We start from the raw sequence: 16,126 nt of genomic DNA on the forward strand, positions 1-16,126 counted from the left end.
CATGGGGTGGAGGTGGTTCCTCACAGGGGAGGTGATTCCTGGGCCCAGCTTGGACCCCTGCAGAGGTGTGTGTTGTCCAGGGGCCCCCGGTGTGTGGGACGTGGAGTGACCACAGGCTTGATGGGCAAGGCACTGCAGCAAGGGTGCCCTGGAGACGTGATGGTGGCAGCCAGTGAAGGCCTTAATGTCCACTGAGGGAGCCAGGTCTTGACTCACCATCGTGGGCAGCACAAAAGTTTTCTCCACAGGAGGGACTCAGCTTGACCTTGGATTAACTGTGTGGTCTGACCCTGTTGCTGTGAGTCCGAGCTGGAAGGCAGCCCCGACTCGACTCCCCATGGTCTCTCTGGGCTCAGCCCCTGGGTGCGGGGCACTGCGAACTGGGGGGCCTCGCTGACCACTTCCTGCCCGCTACCTCGGCAGGCAGAGGCGTTCTTTAGCAAGTCCCCAGGTGATTCTGCGGTGGGTGGTCTGAACACTGACTCAAGGGGTTGGTTCGTGTCCTCTATCGTGCTTACTAGTGGATTTCTTCTGTTTTTGAAGACAATCGAGAGAAATGATTTTCCTTCCCCATGCCTTCCCAGCCGCTTAGCATTTTTCATTCATGGAGCTGCCAGCAGAGAATAAAAGCTTAAAAACAGCCTCTTTCACAGCCAAACACACGTTATCGCCTACCAGCCTCGCCGTTTACCCCAGGCCAGGCTGGGCCTGTGGTTACATGAGGGATAGCAAGGAGCTGACACCTGGCCAGAGAGGCCAGGAGAGAGGAAGCTGGGGCCTGCGCTCCCCTTTGAGCCCCCTTGGACTGCTGTCACTGCTGCGAGGTGGGCGAGGGGTTTGCAGGGACCCGAAGCTGGAGCTGCCCTTCCACCCGCACCGGGGAGCCCGAATGCCCCTTCAAATGACGGGCCATCGCCAGTTTTCATGTTTCTTTAATATCTTATTTTGTTGGGAACATTTGAATATTGTTAAACTTTGCTGGTATACAGCTAAAATGCATGCTTGTTGTAGAAAATTGAAAAATTGAGAAAAAGAAAGTGCCCTGCAGTCTGATTCAGAGATAGCCGTCCAGACCCTCTACGCAGAGACTAGCATTCAGGAGGTAGGTTTGTAAGAGGGTAACTTCGTGTACATGGAACCGTACATGCTTGTTATTGTGCAGCTTTTTTTTTTAATCAATAATAAGGTTTTCTATGTGGGTGATTATCATCTTTTTCGTGACTGCATGGAATCCCATTGTAAGGACAAACTACCTTTATATCACTTTTTTTTTGCCCAGCATTCAGGTTATTTCCATTTTTCCTAAACATCTTTGTTCCAATTGTCTCAGAATAAATTCTTATGTGGGTATACCTGCAGGAGAGGGTATGTCTATTTTGAATTTTGATGTATTTGTGGAAGTATATTCTCTGTCCAGTTTGGGCGGATTTACACTCTGACCCACAGTGAATAAAAGTGCCTACTTCCCCACACTGAAGGGAAATCTTAAATGTCAACATCAGGCTTCAGGAACTTTGCAAAGGATGTCACAGTGACCCTCGCCTGTGCCCCATGCAAATCGGCGTGACCACAGAACCCACACTTATATATAGCTCCCTTTCTGATGGACTCTGGAAGCAAAGACTCACCTAGAAGCGAAAATAACTCTAAAATGCACCGAATCGCCTTTTCACCTGGGAGATAAGGAAAATGTGGCTCAGAGGGGTCAGCGACCTTTCCCGGGTCATGTAACCAGGGAGCCAGCCCACGCGAGACCTTGCCCTTAAGTTTCCCTGACACGCCTACACCACGCCCTTTCCCCTCCTCACTTGCACAGAGAGCCTTTCTTTCCTCCTGCACAGAGGTGGGACTGAGCATTTGCTGCCTCAGCTCAGACCACGTCTTGGGCTCCCTGGGAATGCCCTTCCAGGAGGTGGCATCACTCTTCCCCAGCAGAGTCCACACTGAGCAGCTTAGGTCCCTGGCAGCACCCCAAGTTGTTCTCTATGTGACCCCCACCCCCATCACGTGCCTAACACACGATGCTGTCAACTGCCCCTTCTAAAAATGATCGGCTTCCATCACTGTGACAGGTCCTGGTTTCCCACCTGCTCTTCTGAGAGCTCCTTCCATGCTCCCTGCCTGCCCCTCCTCCTTGTCTGCCTATCTCTCCAAGGTCTCGTCACACCTCTGCTCTCCCGTGAACCCCATCAGGCATTGTCTGTTAAGACCCAATTAATCTCTAGAATCCTGGTGCTGCGTTTTCACCTATGTCCTCCTCACCTTAGCACAGGGTTTCTCACCAGAACCCTCCCAGCACTTTGGACCAGATACTTCTCTGTGGTGGGGGCTGTCCTGTGCATTGTAACGTGGTCAGCAGCAGCCCTGACTTCTACCAAACAGCTCGCAGAAGCACTTCTCCCCGCCCCAGCTGTGACAATCAAAACCATCTGCAGACATTGCCAAATATCCCTGGGGGACAAAATCGCCCCTCATTGAGAACTACTGACTTAGCGGGACTCAACAGCCTCAAAACAAAACTTCCCTCTCCTTCCCTGCACCACCCCCTGCTTGACCGTAAAATGGAGAGTGCCCGTGTGAGAGTCCAGTGTGACTTTCTATTCAGGACAGGGAGGCAGAGGGAGGGGAGCCGGACCGCTGATTTCTGAGAGTTGGAAGACATGAGCCCAGGGCTGCTTTCCCAAGCTCAGACACAATCCCAAATCCTTCTTGGCATAGCGTGCAGGTTGCTCAGGGGTGACGTGAAAGGTGAGCTTCTGTGCCTTCCCTGGCCAGACCGCCACCTCACGTTGGCATGTACAGGTAACAGCGGAACTTAGTGGTGGAAAAGCTCCTTTGACACGGCTTTCGGCTGGACTGGCTAACGAAGACCTGGCTTGGCAGCCGGTGGTGCCGTGTCCCAAGACCAGGCATGTTCGGTGCTTGATAAATATGAGTTGAGTGAATAATTTCAACAGTGACTCTCTCCGGGTGGTGGGATCAAGGCTGATACCTTTATTTTCTTTTGCATTTCTTCATTTTCAAAACTTTGTATAATCAGAAGCCTTTATTACTCAAGAAGATCCATGAATATTTGCCCCTTACGTCCGAAGGAGAAAAGCCCATGCCTCATGCCCTCTGCCTTGCTTCCCTAGGTGTGACTCAAGGAACATGGCCACGAGCGCGGTGCCCAGTGACAACCTCCCCACCTACAAGCTGGTGGTGGTGGGGGATGGCGGTGTGGGCAAGAGCGCCCTCACCATCCAGTTCTTCCAGAAGATCTTTGTGCCTGACTATGACCCAACCATCGAAGACTCCTACCTGAAGCACACGGAGATTGACAATCAGTGGGCCATCCTGGACGGTGAGACCGGGGGCAGCCCTGTGTGGGGTGGGCGCGAGATGGAGAGGGTCGGGGATGGTGGCAGTCAAGTGGGACAGGATGGGTCCCCTCCTGTTACCGTGACGGGGCTGTTAGTATGAGGCCGTGGGTGGTTTCCAGGGCGTCTTCCCAACAGGGAAGGCCTTCTCAGAGGGCTGGAGAAGCTTTGTGGAACCCAAAGTGTGTACTCAACAAAGAGGCAAATATATGCTCTACCTGGAATGATCTTCCACAAGGTAGCCTCATGGCTCATCCTCCCACTGCCTTCAGTCTTCACTCAGATGCAACCACCTTCTTTGACCAAGCTAAAATTTCAAAGCCCCCACCCTACACACACTTTGTAACCCTTCCTGGCACTTACAACTAACATTCCATATATATTTACTTACTAATTTACTTATTAATCCTTGATAATTGTTCCTCCTGCCCACACATGCATGCATTAGAATTTAATTTCCATGAGAGCAAGAGTTCTTTTAACTATTTATTACTCTTCCTCTCAGCATTTTATCATGAAAAATTTCAAGCATACAGGAAAAGCGAATGAATAATACAATGACTGTCCTTATACCTATCACCTAAGTTTAACAGTTAAAATTTTGCCATATTTGCCTCGTCTGTGTGGTGGTTTGAAGCTGTGTGTAATCCGGAAAATCATGTTCTTAAATTTAATGGGTGTGAACTCATTGTAAGTAGGACCTTTTGATAAGGCTGCTTCAGTTAGGTTTTGACCCACCTCAATCAGAATAGGTCTTAATCCTCTTACTGGAGTACTTTATGTGAGAATAAAATTCAGGCAAAGAGAGAAAGCTGTGGAAGCAAGAAGCTGAAATCAGTTAAACCCAGACGAGATGGGAGAGACCAGGAAACTCCACAGTGTACCTTGCCATGTGGTAGAGGAGCACAGTATCACCAACGGCTAATCTTCAAGAAGAAAGTATGGCCTTGATGCCTTGATTTGGACAATTTCTTGCCCTTAACATTGTAAGCTAATAAATTTCCATTGTTAAAGCTGAAAAAAAAGAAAACAAAGAGGCAAGGCTAGAATTCATGCCAGCCCAATGATGTCTTGTTTGTTATTTTTTGCTGATCAGAAGCTCTGATTAGCAGATACAGATGTCTCTAGGTAATAAAAAGGGAAAAACAAATTATTTCTTAACAAGCATAGCTTATTTGGTGATTGTCCTTTTGGGGGGGGATCTTTCTGGCATTGTCTATTTGGTTTAGTCTAAATTAGTTTAGATTAGAAGTTCTCAAAGCCTGGTAGCCACTCCAGCAGCTTTTGGATCACTAGGGAACGAACGTATTAGAAATGCAAATTATCAGGCACCCACTGATTCAGAAATTCTAAGCGTGGAGCCTGGCAGTCTCTCTCTCTCTCTCTTTTTTTTTTTTTTGTTTGCTAGTTTGTTTGCATGGGCAGGCACTGGGAATCGAACCTGGGTCTCCGGCATCAGCAATCTCTTTTAACAAGCCCTCCAGGTGATGCTGAATTTAAAGAACCACTGCTCTAGGTTCTTACCAACTTTATCCAGCCTGGGTCTCTCTTAAACAGAGATCCATTAATCATAGATGTCAGCTGGGAAAGGACCTTTGAAAACCACTGCAGTACTAGTCCTTTAGCAGTTCTATGATATGCAAATATTTTCTTCCTGTCTGTGGCTTTTTTTTCATTCTCTTTATGGTATCTTTCAAAAAGCAGGTGTTTTAAATTTTAATGAAGTCCAATTTATCAAGCTGTTCTTTTATGGGTTGTGCTTTTAGTGTCATTTCTAAGAAATCATTGTCTAACGCAAGGTCATAAAGGTTTTCTCCCAGAAGTGTAATGGTTTTAGATTTTGCATTTAGGTTTATGATCCATCCTAGGCTAATTTTTTTGTATATGGCACAAAGTATAGAGCAAAGTTCATTTTCTTACGTGTGTTTTTCCAGTTGTTCCAGTACTATTTGTTGAAAAAACTGCTCTTTTCCCACTGAATTGTCTTTGTACCTTTGGCGACAATTATGTGTCCATATATATATCCATATATACAGAACTCTCTATTCTGTCGCATTGACCTATTTTGTCTCTCTTGACACCGACACTATACTGTTTTGATAATTATAGCTTTGTAATAGGCTTGAAATCAGGTATTATCAAATTTCTAACACTGTTCTTTTTTGAAGTTGTTTGACTAGTCTAGGTTCTTTGCATTTCAGTATGAACTTTGGAGTCAAAAGTCAGTGTCTACCAATAAGCCCGCTGGGATTTTGACTGGGATCGTGTTGAACCTTTGAATCAATTTAGGGAGAACTGACTTTTTTCCGGTGTTGTGCCTTCCAGCACATGAACAGGGTCACAGCATCTCTACATTTCTTTAAGTCTCCTTTAATCTCTCTCAGCAATTGTTTTGGTGTTTTGAATGCCTAGTTCTTTTTACATATTTTGTCAGATTTATTCCTAAATCTGGGTTGATGCTAATGTAAATGATACATTTTCTTATTTCAATTGTTTTTGCTAGTATATAGAAATATAAAAGATTTTTGTATATTGATCTTGTAACCTGCAACTTTGCTAAACTCGCTCATTAGTCCTAGTGGCTTTATTGTAGATTCCGTAGTACTTTCTACATAGATCATTAGGTTGTTTGTGACTGAAGACAGTTTTACCTCTTCCTTTCCAGTATGGCTGAGTTTGTTTTTTTTCTTGCCTCTTATTACTGACTAAACTCTCTAGTACAATGTTAAGTAGAAATAATGAGAGCAGACATCCTTTTCTTGTTCTGATCATAGAGGGAAGGCATTCAGTCTTTCACTGTTAGGATGTTAGCTGTAGGTTTTTTATAGATGCCCTTTTCAGGTTGAGGAAGTGTTTTCTATCCCTAGTTTGTTGACAGTTTTTACCAGGAATGGATAATGGATTTTGTCAAATGCTTTTTCTGTGTCTACTGAGATAATCATCTGGGTTTTCTGTTTTAGTTTATTAATATGGTGAATCACATCGATTGATTTTCTAATGTTAAACCCACATTGTATCCCTGGGATAAAACCAACCTGATTATGACATGTTATCCTTTCATTTATTATTGGATTTGATTTGCTAAAATTTTGTTTAAAAATTTTGGATCTGTGCTCTTGAGGGATACTGGTTGGTAGTTTTCTTTTTTAATTTTTGTAATGTCTTTGATTTTGGTATCAGAGTAATGCAGGTCTCATAGAACGAGTGGGAAAGTATTCCCTGTTACTCGATTTTCTGGAAGAATTTAAGTAGAATTGGTATTATTTCTTCCTTAAATGTTTGGTGGAATTCAACAGTGAAGCTGTCTAGGCCTGGAGTTTTCTTTGTGGGAAGATCTTAACAAATTCAGTTTCTTTGATAATATAGGCTATTCAGATTATCTCTTCCTGAGGGAGCTTTAGTAATTTGTGTCTTACAAAAATTTGTTCAGTTCATCAAAGCTATCAGATTTATTTGCACAAAGTTCATAATATCCTCTTATTATCCTTTTATTAGCTGTAGAATCTATAGTGATGTCATGTCTCTCATTCCTGATTTTGGTAATTTGCATCTTCTCTTTTTTGTTGATCATGCTGGCTGAAGGTTTATTGATTTCATTGATGTTAATGAAGAACCGGCTTTTGGGCTCACTGATTTTCTCCATTTCGTTCCTTAATTTCTACTCTATTGCTTCCTTTGGTTGGCTTACTTTGGATTTATTTTACTTTTCTTTTTTGAGTTTCTTAAAGTGGAAGCTGATTTCATTTATCTGTGATAGTTCTTCGTTTCTAATATAGTCACTTAGAGCTATAAATTCACCCTAACTACTACTTCAGTCACATCCCCACAATTTTGATATGTTGTATTTTCATTTTTTCTCAGTTCAATATACTTTCTAATTTCTCTTTTTATTTCTTCCTTGACCCATGGTTGTTTAGAAATGTAGTATTTAGTTTCCAAGAATTTAGGAATTTTCCAGAGGCCTTTCAGTTATTGATTTCTAATTTAATTCCATGTGGTCAGAGAACATATATGATTTGAATTCCTTGAAACCCATTGAGGCTTGGTAAGTGTTCTGTGTGTGTGTGAAAAGAACGTGGATTCTGTGGTTGAGTGGAGGGTTGTGTGAGTGTCAGATCAGGTTGTCGATAGTGTGGTCCATGTCTTTTCTGTCCTTTCTGATTTTCTGTCAGTTGTTGAGGGAATGGTATTGAATAATTGTGGATTTGTCTATAGTGTCCTTTCAGTTCTATAAGTTTTTGCTGCATGTATTTTTTAACGTTTTTATTCACACACCATACAGTCCATCTTATCTAAATAGCCAGTGGCTGCTGGTATAATCACATAGCTATGCACTCACCACAACAATCTGTATGAGAACATTCTCATTTCTTCCTACAAGAAAGAAAAACAAATCCCATACCCCTCCCTTAAATCCCCCTATTATTGACATTTAGCTTTCATATAGTACCTTTGTTACAATTAATGAGAGAATATTACAATATTACTGTTAACTACAGACCTTCATTTGCATTAATTGTATTTTTCCCATATTCCATCCCATTTTTTAACACCTTGGAATAGTGACATGCACTTGTCCTAGTTCATGTAAAACTCTCTTATATTTGTACAATTAACCACCATCATCGTCTACTCTAGATTTCGCTGCTAACAGTCCCAGTTTTTCTCCTCTGGCTTTCCTTCTGGTGTCATACACGACTCCAGCCTTCCTCTTTCATCCCTGCTCACACTTAGCTTTGCTCATTGTACTTGCAGTCTTGTGCTGTCCACCTCTGCACCTTTACGATGCTGCATGTACTTCGATGCTCTCGCATTAGGTGCGTGGATGTTTAGGACTGATATATCCTCTTGCTGAATTGACGCTTTTTTAAAAAATGACCTTCTGTATCCCTGGGCTCCCCCTCCCTGCTCCGCTGTTGGAAACTCTCCAGTCCGTAAGCTGGACTTTCATAGGGCTCACCTTTTTTCGTATCTTGTCTCTCAGGGATCAGTTATTCACCACGGTATCTTGAAAACCATTATCTAATATGCTTTGTCCATTTTTTTGCTATTTCATGTAAAATGATAAATCTGGCCCATTAGGCCATCTTGGCCAGAAATGGAACTAAATCCTCACTTTAAAAATACAGAAAATAAACTTTGTGAATATAGCAAAAACCTCTCATTGTTTTTGTTATAGTAGCATTCACTGTAGTATTATGGTATGTGAATTAAAAATTTTAAAAATTAAAATTAAAAAACTACAGACCTATCTCAGCACAGCCTTTTAGGGGTTTGGGTGGAGTCCTAGCTCTTGAACAATCCCGCCAGGTGCCCAGGACAGTCCACCCCAGGGATTCTGGTGCTGGGTGTTCTCTCTGCTTGGAAGTTTCCTGCCCCATTCAGGTCTCTGCTCAGATGCCTATGGAAACATCTGAGAAGTCTTCCCTGACCAGTCCTTCTACACTAGCACCCACCTCACCCCTGTCATTTCTGTCTCCCTGCCCTACTCTGTTTTTTTGTGTTTTTGCATGGACAGGCACCGAGAATTGAACCCGAGTCTCCAGCATGGCAGGCGAGAACTCTGCCACTGCGTCACCGTCACACCGGCCCCTACTCTGTTTTTCTTTATTTTACCTTTTACTGTTGGTCATATTTTTATGTGTTTGTTTTTTGTCTCTCCCACTAATATATAAACTCATGAGAACAGAGACTTTATTTTATTTACTGCTATTCTCCCAGCATCTAGAATACTGCTTGGCTCATTGTAGGTCCTGAGTTAATGTTCGTGAAGTAAATAAATGATTCCTGAACAATGCATGTGCTGTTCACAGATTTGATATGCTAGCTATGTTATTTTCTAACTCACTTTAAAATAATGACATATAACTATCAAAATTTAAAGCTTGCATTCATGTACATTTAAAATTATCTCATGTACCACCCATTTAACTATATACCACGCTTTGGGATATACGACTTAAATATAAATAGGTTTCTTTACTATAGTACTTACAAGAGCATTTAATATACAGACATATATTAGGAAACATTGTCTTTAGGATTTCCCAAAGGGACTGCTTTTTGCACACCATTCTGGGCCAGGTACCACAGAAAACATTCCAAAAACATTGCATAATACATGTGAAGAGTCTAAGGCTAGAACATAGTTGGTGCTCAGTAAATAGTTCTTTACAGCCACAGGCATCTCTCTTTTGTAAAAGTAAATTTGGGGATACAGTTAGTTTCTTCTTTTCCTCAAGGGTGATTTTTAGGAAAATTTCATGACAACATCTATAACCATGGCGGAAGCAGGAGGGGACACATAATGATGTCGTTCTCTTTTTCAGCTTGGATTGGCAAAGCCAGTGCTCCCCTTAGGTGCTGGACCTCTTCACCCCCACCAGGGTCAGGCCCGATTTCAGGGGTCCCCCAGCCAGACCTTCCTCAGGCGTGGATACAAGATCCCCAGATTAGCACACTTCTCCCCTTATTTAGTTCTGTTAGGAAGAAAAGGCAGGCTTGAAACCCATGGTTAACTATTAAATAGTGTTGCAAAAATAAAAGCACGCCCTGTATTTGGAGACCCCTACCAAAAGGCTGGTTGTGTTTTGGCTTGAGGGTAACTCAGAACTTTCTGGGGCTAGACTTCCCTGGGCCAGTTTGCAGCCCTGGGACAGATGGGGCCTTCCCTGGGCATCCAGAGCCGGAAGTCTTGCTTCCCTAGAGGCTGTACCACCCCAGGGGAGACGCAGAGCCTGGGGATGCCTGAGGTTGTCCTGTAACACCCCACTGAACTCCAAGCGCCCTGGAACCTGTGCTTTATTTTCTTCCAAACTCAGAAAGGGTGAAAACATGGCAGCGTGAGGATGAGGGCAAGGGCGATGATGGCGATGGTGAAGAAAAGGATGATGGTGCAGGGCCAGGTGCTCGGCACGTTGTGTGCACTCCCACGGAACCCTCACGAACGCTCCTGTGGGTGCTGCTGTTTTATGGAAGAAATTCTTTTCCACAAGGGGCCCAACGCCATGGACATCTCTTCCTCACCATCTGGTCGCCACCCCTCTGCTGCAGGGTTTGCATCGGCTCCACCATCTCCTCACCCTCCAGCCCTCTCTTCCAGTCTCTGAGCTGCAGGTGGAGAAATGACTCCCAAAGGCAAGACCCAGCTAGAGGTAGAGCCAGGCCTAGGGTCTCTTTTTTTTTTAATTAATTTATTTATTAATTAAAAAAAATTTAACAACAAACGAACAAAAACATTAACATATGATCATTCCGTTCTACATATATAATCAGTAATTCACAATATCATCATATAGTTGCATATTCATCATTTCTTAGAACATTTTCATCAGTTCAGAAAAAGAAATAAAAAGACAACAGAAAAAGAAATAAAACGAAAACAGAAAAAAAAAAAAGATTATACATACCATACCCCTTACCCCTTCCTTTCATTGATCACTAGCCTTTCAAACTAAATTTATTTTAACATTTGTTCCCCCTATTATTTATTTTTATTCCATATGTTCTACTCGTCTGTTGACAAGGTAGATAAAAGGAGCATCAGACACAAAGTTTTCACAATCACACAGTCACATTGTGAAAGCTGTATCATTATTCAGTCATCTTTAAGAAACATGGCTACTGGAACACAGCTCTGCATTTTCAGGCAGTTTCCTCCAGCCTCTCCATTACATCTTAGATAACAAGGTGATATCTATTAATGCGTAGGAATAACCTCCAGGATAACCTCTCAACTCTGTTTAGAATCTCTCAGCCGTTGACACTTTGTCTCATTTTTCTCTTCCCCCTTTTGGTCGAGAAGGTTTTCTCAATCCCTTGATGCTGAGTCTCAGCTCATTCTAGGGTTTCTGTCCCACGTTGCCAGGAAGGTCCACACCCCTGGGAGTCATGTTCCACGTAGACAAGGGGAGGGTGGTGAGTTTGCTTGTTGTGTTGGCTGGAGAGAGAAGGCCTAGGGTCGCTTGACTCTGCCAGGCGTGTCCTCTCTGTTGTTATGCTACCTCCTACTTTGCCAAGCCTCAAGGCCTCTGGGGTAGGATGTTGCCAAATCCTCTGCCCACAGGCAGATAATTCTGACCTTTCCCATCCATAGAGCTCCTGCCCAACCCTGTGTCCAGCCAGGCTCTGGATCCTTGCATCTTTCTCCCATCAACAGAGAACTACAGTGGGCCTTGAGTCCTTGGATGCCCCATCCCACTGAGGGGCAGTTGGGCACAGCTCTGCAGCCTCTCAACCCCCTGCCTTCCAGGCAAGGGCTCAAAGGGCTTTTTGCAAAGAGCAAAAGCCTTGGCTCTTCTTCTGCACCCTCAGAATCTGGGACATTTCCACCCTGGCTCCTTCCCAAACCTCAGACGCAAGTGCTGTTGTCTTCTCGAAGTGGCTGGACCTGGCTTTCCCCTACCCCCAAACACGTGAATCCACATTCTTTCTGGGTAGAGGAAGGAGAGAAGGACACTGGCAGTGCAGCAAGGTGAAAAGGAGCCTTGACTGAGTCTGTCCTGAGCCAGTGGTTCCACCTGCTGGGCCTCTGTGCTCAGCAGCCCTTCAGCCAGCTTCAGAGAAGGTAGTTCCCCGGGGCCCCAGCCGAGAAGGGAGTGCTGGCAGCAGCTGGCCTGGGCTTCCACCCATCCTCCCTTTCTGGCCAGCAGTGATGTGGGAAGAATTACCCTCTTTCCCTTTATGGAGGAACATGGCTGCTGGCCTGAGGTGATGAAATCCAGCCCTGCAGGCGTCTCCCTGGCTTCGTCCTGGCGCCACCAGCCATCTTTTGAAGCTTGAATGCTGCGGTAATGCGGAGCTCACTGGTCCCAGGTGCCTGTGACTGTGCTCTCAACTCTGTTTAGAATCTCTCAGCCTCTTTCACTACTGCTGGTTCTGCCCTCATAGTAATAAAAGCATAACTGCTGGGCCAGATAGGTCAGATCCTGTGCTGGGGGCTTTACAGAGACTGCTTTATTTTATCCTTGTAATAATTCCAGTGGAACAGAAGCATTCACTATTTTACCAAACAGTATACCAGTACTGTTGTATCCTGGTGGAAAAGTTGCCACATCCACCCGTGAAGTGGAGACATTAATTCAGGACGCTAACTGCCTTGGTTGTCCTGCGCCCCTGGGGCTCCTTCCCTGAGGAGTCCCAGGTCCCCTGCTCTGGCACCTGCAGAAGCCCTCTGATGGGGAACCGAGACTCAGAGAGGTGAAGTAACTTGACCAAGGTCACACAGCTGATTCGAGCCTCATTCCTTCTGCCCCTGAAGCCTGGGCACTTAATCCTACTCTGCTCACCTTAGACCCATGGGCCAGCCAGGGCACTGAAGGACCCACCACCAGCGATAGTGACCTAGAGGCAGCTCGGTGAGGCTTGGACCCAGTGATGGAGGCGTGAGTGATTCCTCTTATGTGGCTGACAATCAGGTCCCAGGTTCCTGAAGTTAAGTTTGGGTTTTGTCCTGATCTCATCTTCATGTTGTTCAATCCTAAAAGTGCTGTGACCTCTTTCGGTCAAGCACCCCAGCCTGGCCAGTCACTCTGAGATCTCACCTGGCTGCCCTGTGCCAGGGGATGCTCGCAGCTCTAGGCCAAGTGTAGCTACCGTCAGCCTGTTCTCAACGTGCTCCAGGGCTGGGCAGCTGGAGGCGCCTCGTTCCCTTGGGCACGGAAAACCCTCTGCCCTCACAAATAGGATCTGTGTCCCATACAGGATATACCCTCAGGATTCAAGTGAAAAAATAGAAATCGTAAGCTCCTTGGGAGGGACTGTGTCTCTTGTCCACCGTTGTTTCTGACGCCAGCCCGGTACTGGCACTGCATGGGGCTTAGTTATTGTTACTGGGTGAGCAAGGGGCCTGGCACATAGTAATCCTCAGCAGATGCTGCTGTTGCGACTGTTCTAACATGCTTTATATTATTATTTATGAGCGTGGCTGGTGCATTTTTTTCAAGATAAGCTCTATCACGTATGCAAATGAGAGGCCAGTGGCCTCTCTGTCTATGTCTAGGAAGTCCCTAAGTGAGGCTTGAGCCCCTGACCTCCAGCACCGCCTCTCCCCTCCAGTGATGTGCATACTGGACCCTGAGTCCTCAGAGCTTGTGGGTGTTTTGCTAATTCATTCAGCAAATGCTTCTGAGCACCTGCCATGTGCTTGGCTCCCTTTTGGACTCTGAGGGTGCAGAAATTGACAAAGCAAAGTCCCTATTTTCATGAAACTTATGTTTAAAATGGGGGAGACAGACAACAAGCAACTGTGTAGTATATCAGCTAGTGATGAGTGCTGTGAAACAGAGTAAGGCAGGTCAGGGAGGCAGACAGTGGGGAAGGTTGCTATCTTATGGGGCTGGTCAGGGAGGGCTTTCTTGATGAGGTGAGGTTTGAGTGGAGACCTGAAGGAGAAAAGCCTGTATCTGGAGGAGAGGATCTCAGGCAGTGAGAGCAGCAGTGCAAAGGCCCTGAAGTAGGTACTTACCTGGTCTGCTTGGGTGAATACTATGAGGCCTGGTGGTTGGAGCAAAGCAGAGCAAGTGAGGGGGAAGTAAGTAGGAGAGAATAGGGAGGTAGCTGGGGGGAAGTGTGCAGATGTTATAGGACCTCGTAAGTTATTGAAAGAGCCTCCTAGTTTTACTCTGCATAAAAGCAAGGAGGGATTAATGTTTTAAAAGTCTCAGTCTGGCCGTAGTGTGGATAAGGACCATAGGGGACCAGGGCAGAAATGGAGCCCAGTTACAAGGCTTCAGTGGTGGACGGGCGCACTGGTGGAGGAAGTGGTCGAATTCTGGATCTATTTTGGAGGAGAAGACAACAGGATATGATGATGGATAATATGGTAGAACCGAGTAACCTTTATTAGGAGGAGTGGTGAAAAGGAAGTTTTGGGGGAAATCAACACTAATTTTGGGCATGTTAAATCCGAGATGCCTTTCATGCATACAAATAGAAGTCAAACTGGCAGCTGGAATCTGAGATGCATCTTGGTGGAGTGGTTGAGGAAGAAAGGCTGATGATAGTGGGCTCAAGAGTAAGGAGAGGAGAGGAAGTGGAAGCAGTGAGAATAGACAAGGAGTGTGGCTATAAAGAGGAATATAGAAATGGGGAGTAACTGGACGGGTGAGTGAGGTCAGGGACTATTTTATATTTTTTTAAGAGGAGAGAAATTATAGTATGTATGGAAATAAACCAGTAGAGAAATTGATGGTGCAGAGAGAGAGAGAGAAGCAACCCTAGCAGCAGTGTCCTTGAGTAGCAGCAGGGTTGGGGCCCAGTGCAAGTGGCGGGCATGGTCTTAGGGGCAGTGCCCAGCCCGCCACTGTAGCCCGAGGACAGGCAGACATGTGCTGCAGGGAAAGGGAGCTGGGCTGATTGTTCTCATACAATTTTAAAATTAAGATATAATAACTATACCATAAAACTTAACCCTTTTAAGGTGTACAATTCAGCAGTCTTTAGCATATTTACAAGTTGTTCGACCCTCACTACCAAGTCCAGGGTATTTTCACCAGCCTCCCCATTAGCAGTTACCCTCATGCCTCTCCTCCCCAGCCCCCCGCAACCACTAATCCTTCTATATCTACGGATTTGTCTGTTCTGGACATTTCGTGTAAATGGAATCACGCAACGTGTGGCCTTCTGTGTCTGGTTTCTCTCGCTTAGCCCGGTGTTTTTGAGGTTCAGCCGTGCTGTGCTGCGTACCAGCACGTTGCTCCTTGTTTGTGGCCGAATTCCAGGGTATGGCTACCCTACATTTGGCTCGTCCACTCATCACTTGATGGACACTTGGGTAGTTTCCAGTTTAGGCGATTATGAATAATGTTGCTGTGAACATCGGTGGGCAAGTTTTTGCGTGGAGTATGCACTCAGTTCTCTTGGGAATATATCTAGGGGTGGAGTCGCCAGGCCATATGGCAAATCTGTTTCACCTTTTGAGGACCTGCCGGGCAGTTGCCATCGCAAACTGCACCACTTGACAGCAGCACACAAGGGTTCCGGCTCCTGTGAGGCTGCTGACTTGGGGTGGAAGCATGCTGAGCTCACCTTCTGCCTGATCTGGGTTTCAGATTCCCAGCTGAGCTGGGACTGGAGGAGAAAGGAGGCGGCATGATGCAGTCTCCAGTGGCCTGGGGTGTGGAGAGTGACAGGTTTAGAAGTGTTTGGTGCTCTAGTGGCCTGGATGTTGGCACTCAGGACTTTACAGTGATCCAATCCAGCGAGGCCATGTGTTTTCGCCTCCCAGCCACATGGAGGCCCTGGTACAGGTGTGGAGCAGGTGGAGAGCAGGTGTGTCCAGGTGGGGGCAGGTGCGGAAAGCCTAGGCTCCAGCCTTTGCCCTCACTCCTTCCTTTCACCCCTGCTGCTCTCTGCAGGCCCCGGGTGTGGGGTTGCTGGCTCCCCACTCAGAAGACAGGCCAGTGCGATGAGCAGATTCAGGCTTTGGGTCCAGACAGGGTCCGTTCACGTCCTGCCTCTACTGCTTATTGGGAGCACAAACCTCACCTGGTCACTGGTCTTGCCCTGCCTCAGTGTCCCCATCTGTAAAATGGCCTCCCAGTATGGCTGTGGGGCAGATACGGGTCGTAGGCAGGTGCTTTGCCTCCCTGTTCCTCTCCACACCCTGCTCAGAAGGAGTTATACCTTAAAATAGGAAAGCCCCTCATCACCATTTGTGCTCAGCCAGGTGGCACTGTTTTATTTGAATCTCTTTCTAGGAAGGGCACAGGCTTCCCTCCCTGCTCGCTGTGCGGCTGGACGAGGGCTCACCCTCCCTCTCAGAGTGG

General features: G+C 45.8%; 1 protein-coding gene across 3 annotated transcripts in view; it reads left to right on the forward strand.

The window, feature by feature from the left end:
* Positions 1 to 16,126, forward strand: part of MRAS (muscle RAS oncogene homolog) — a 54,962-nt gene that overhangs the window by 19,937 nt on the left and 18,899 nt on the right. For all 3 annotated transcript variants that reach the window (XM_077130239.1, XM_077130237.1, XM_077130238.1), the window contains one exon: positions 3,135 to 3,343. In XM_077130239.1, coding sequence (XP_076986354.1) covers positions 3,151 to 3,343 — 193 coding nt within the window. In that variant the 5' untranslated portion in view covers positions 3,135 to 3,150. The remainder of the gene's footprint in view (positions 1 to 3,134; positions 3,344 to 16,126) is intronic.

Source organism: Tamandua tetradactyla, chromosome 15, assembly GCF_023851605.1.
Source record: "Tamandua tetradactyla isolate mTamTet1 chromosome 15, mTamTet1.pri, whole genome shotgun sequence".
Classification (NCBI taxonomy): domain Eukaryota; kingdom Metazoa; phylum Chordata; class Mammalia; order Pilosa; family Myrmecophagidae; genus Tamandua; species Tamandua tetradactyla.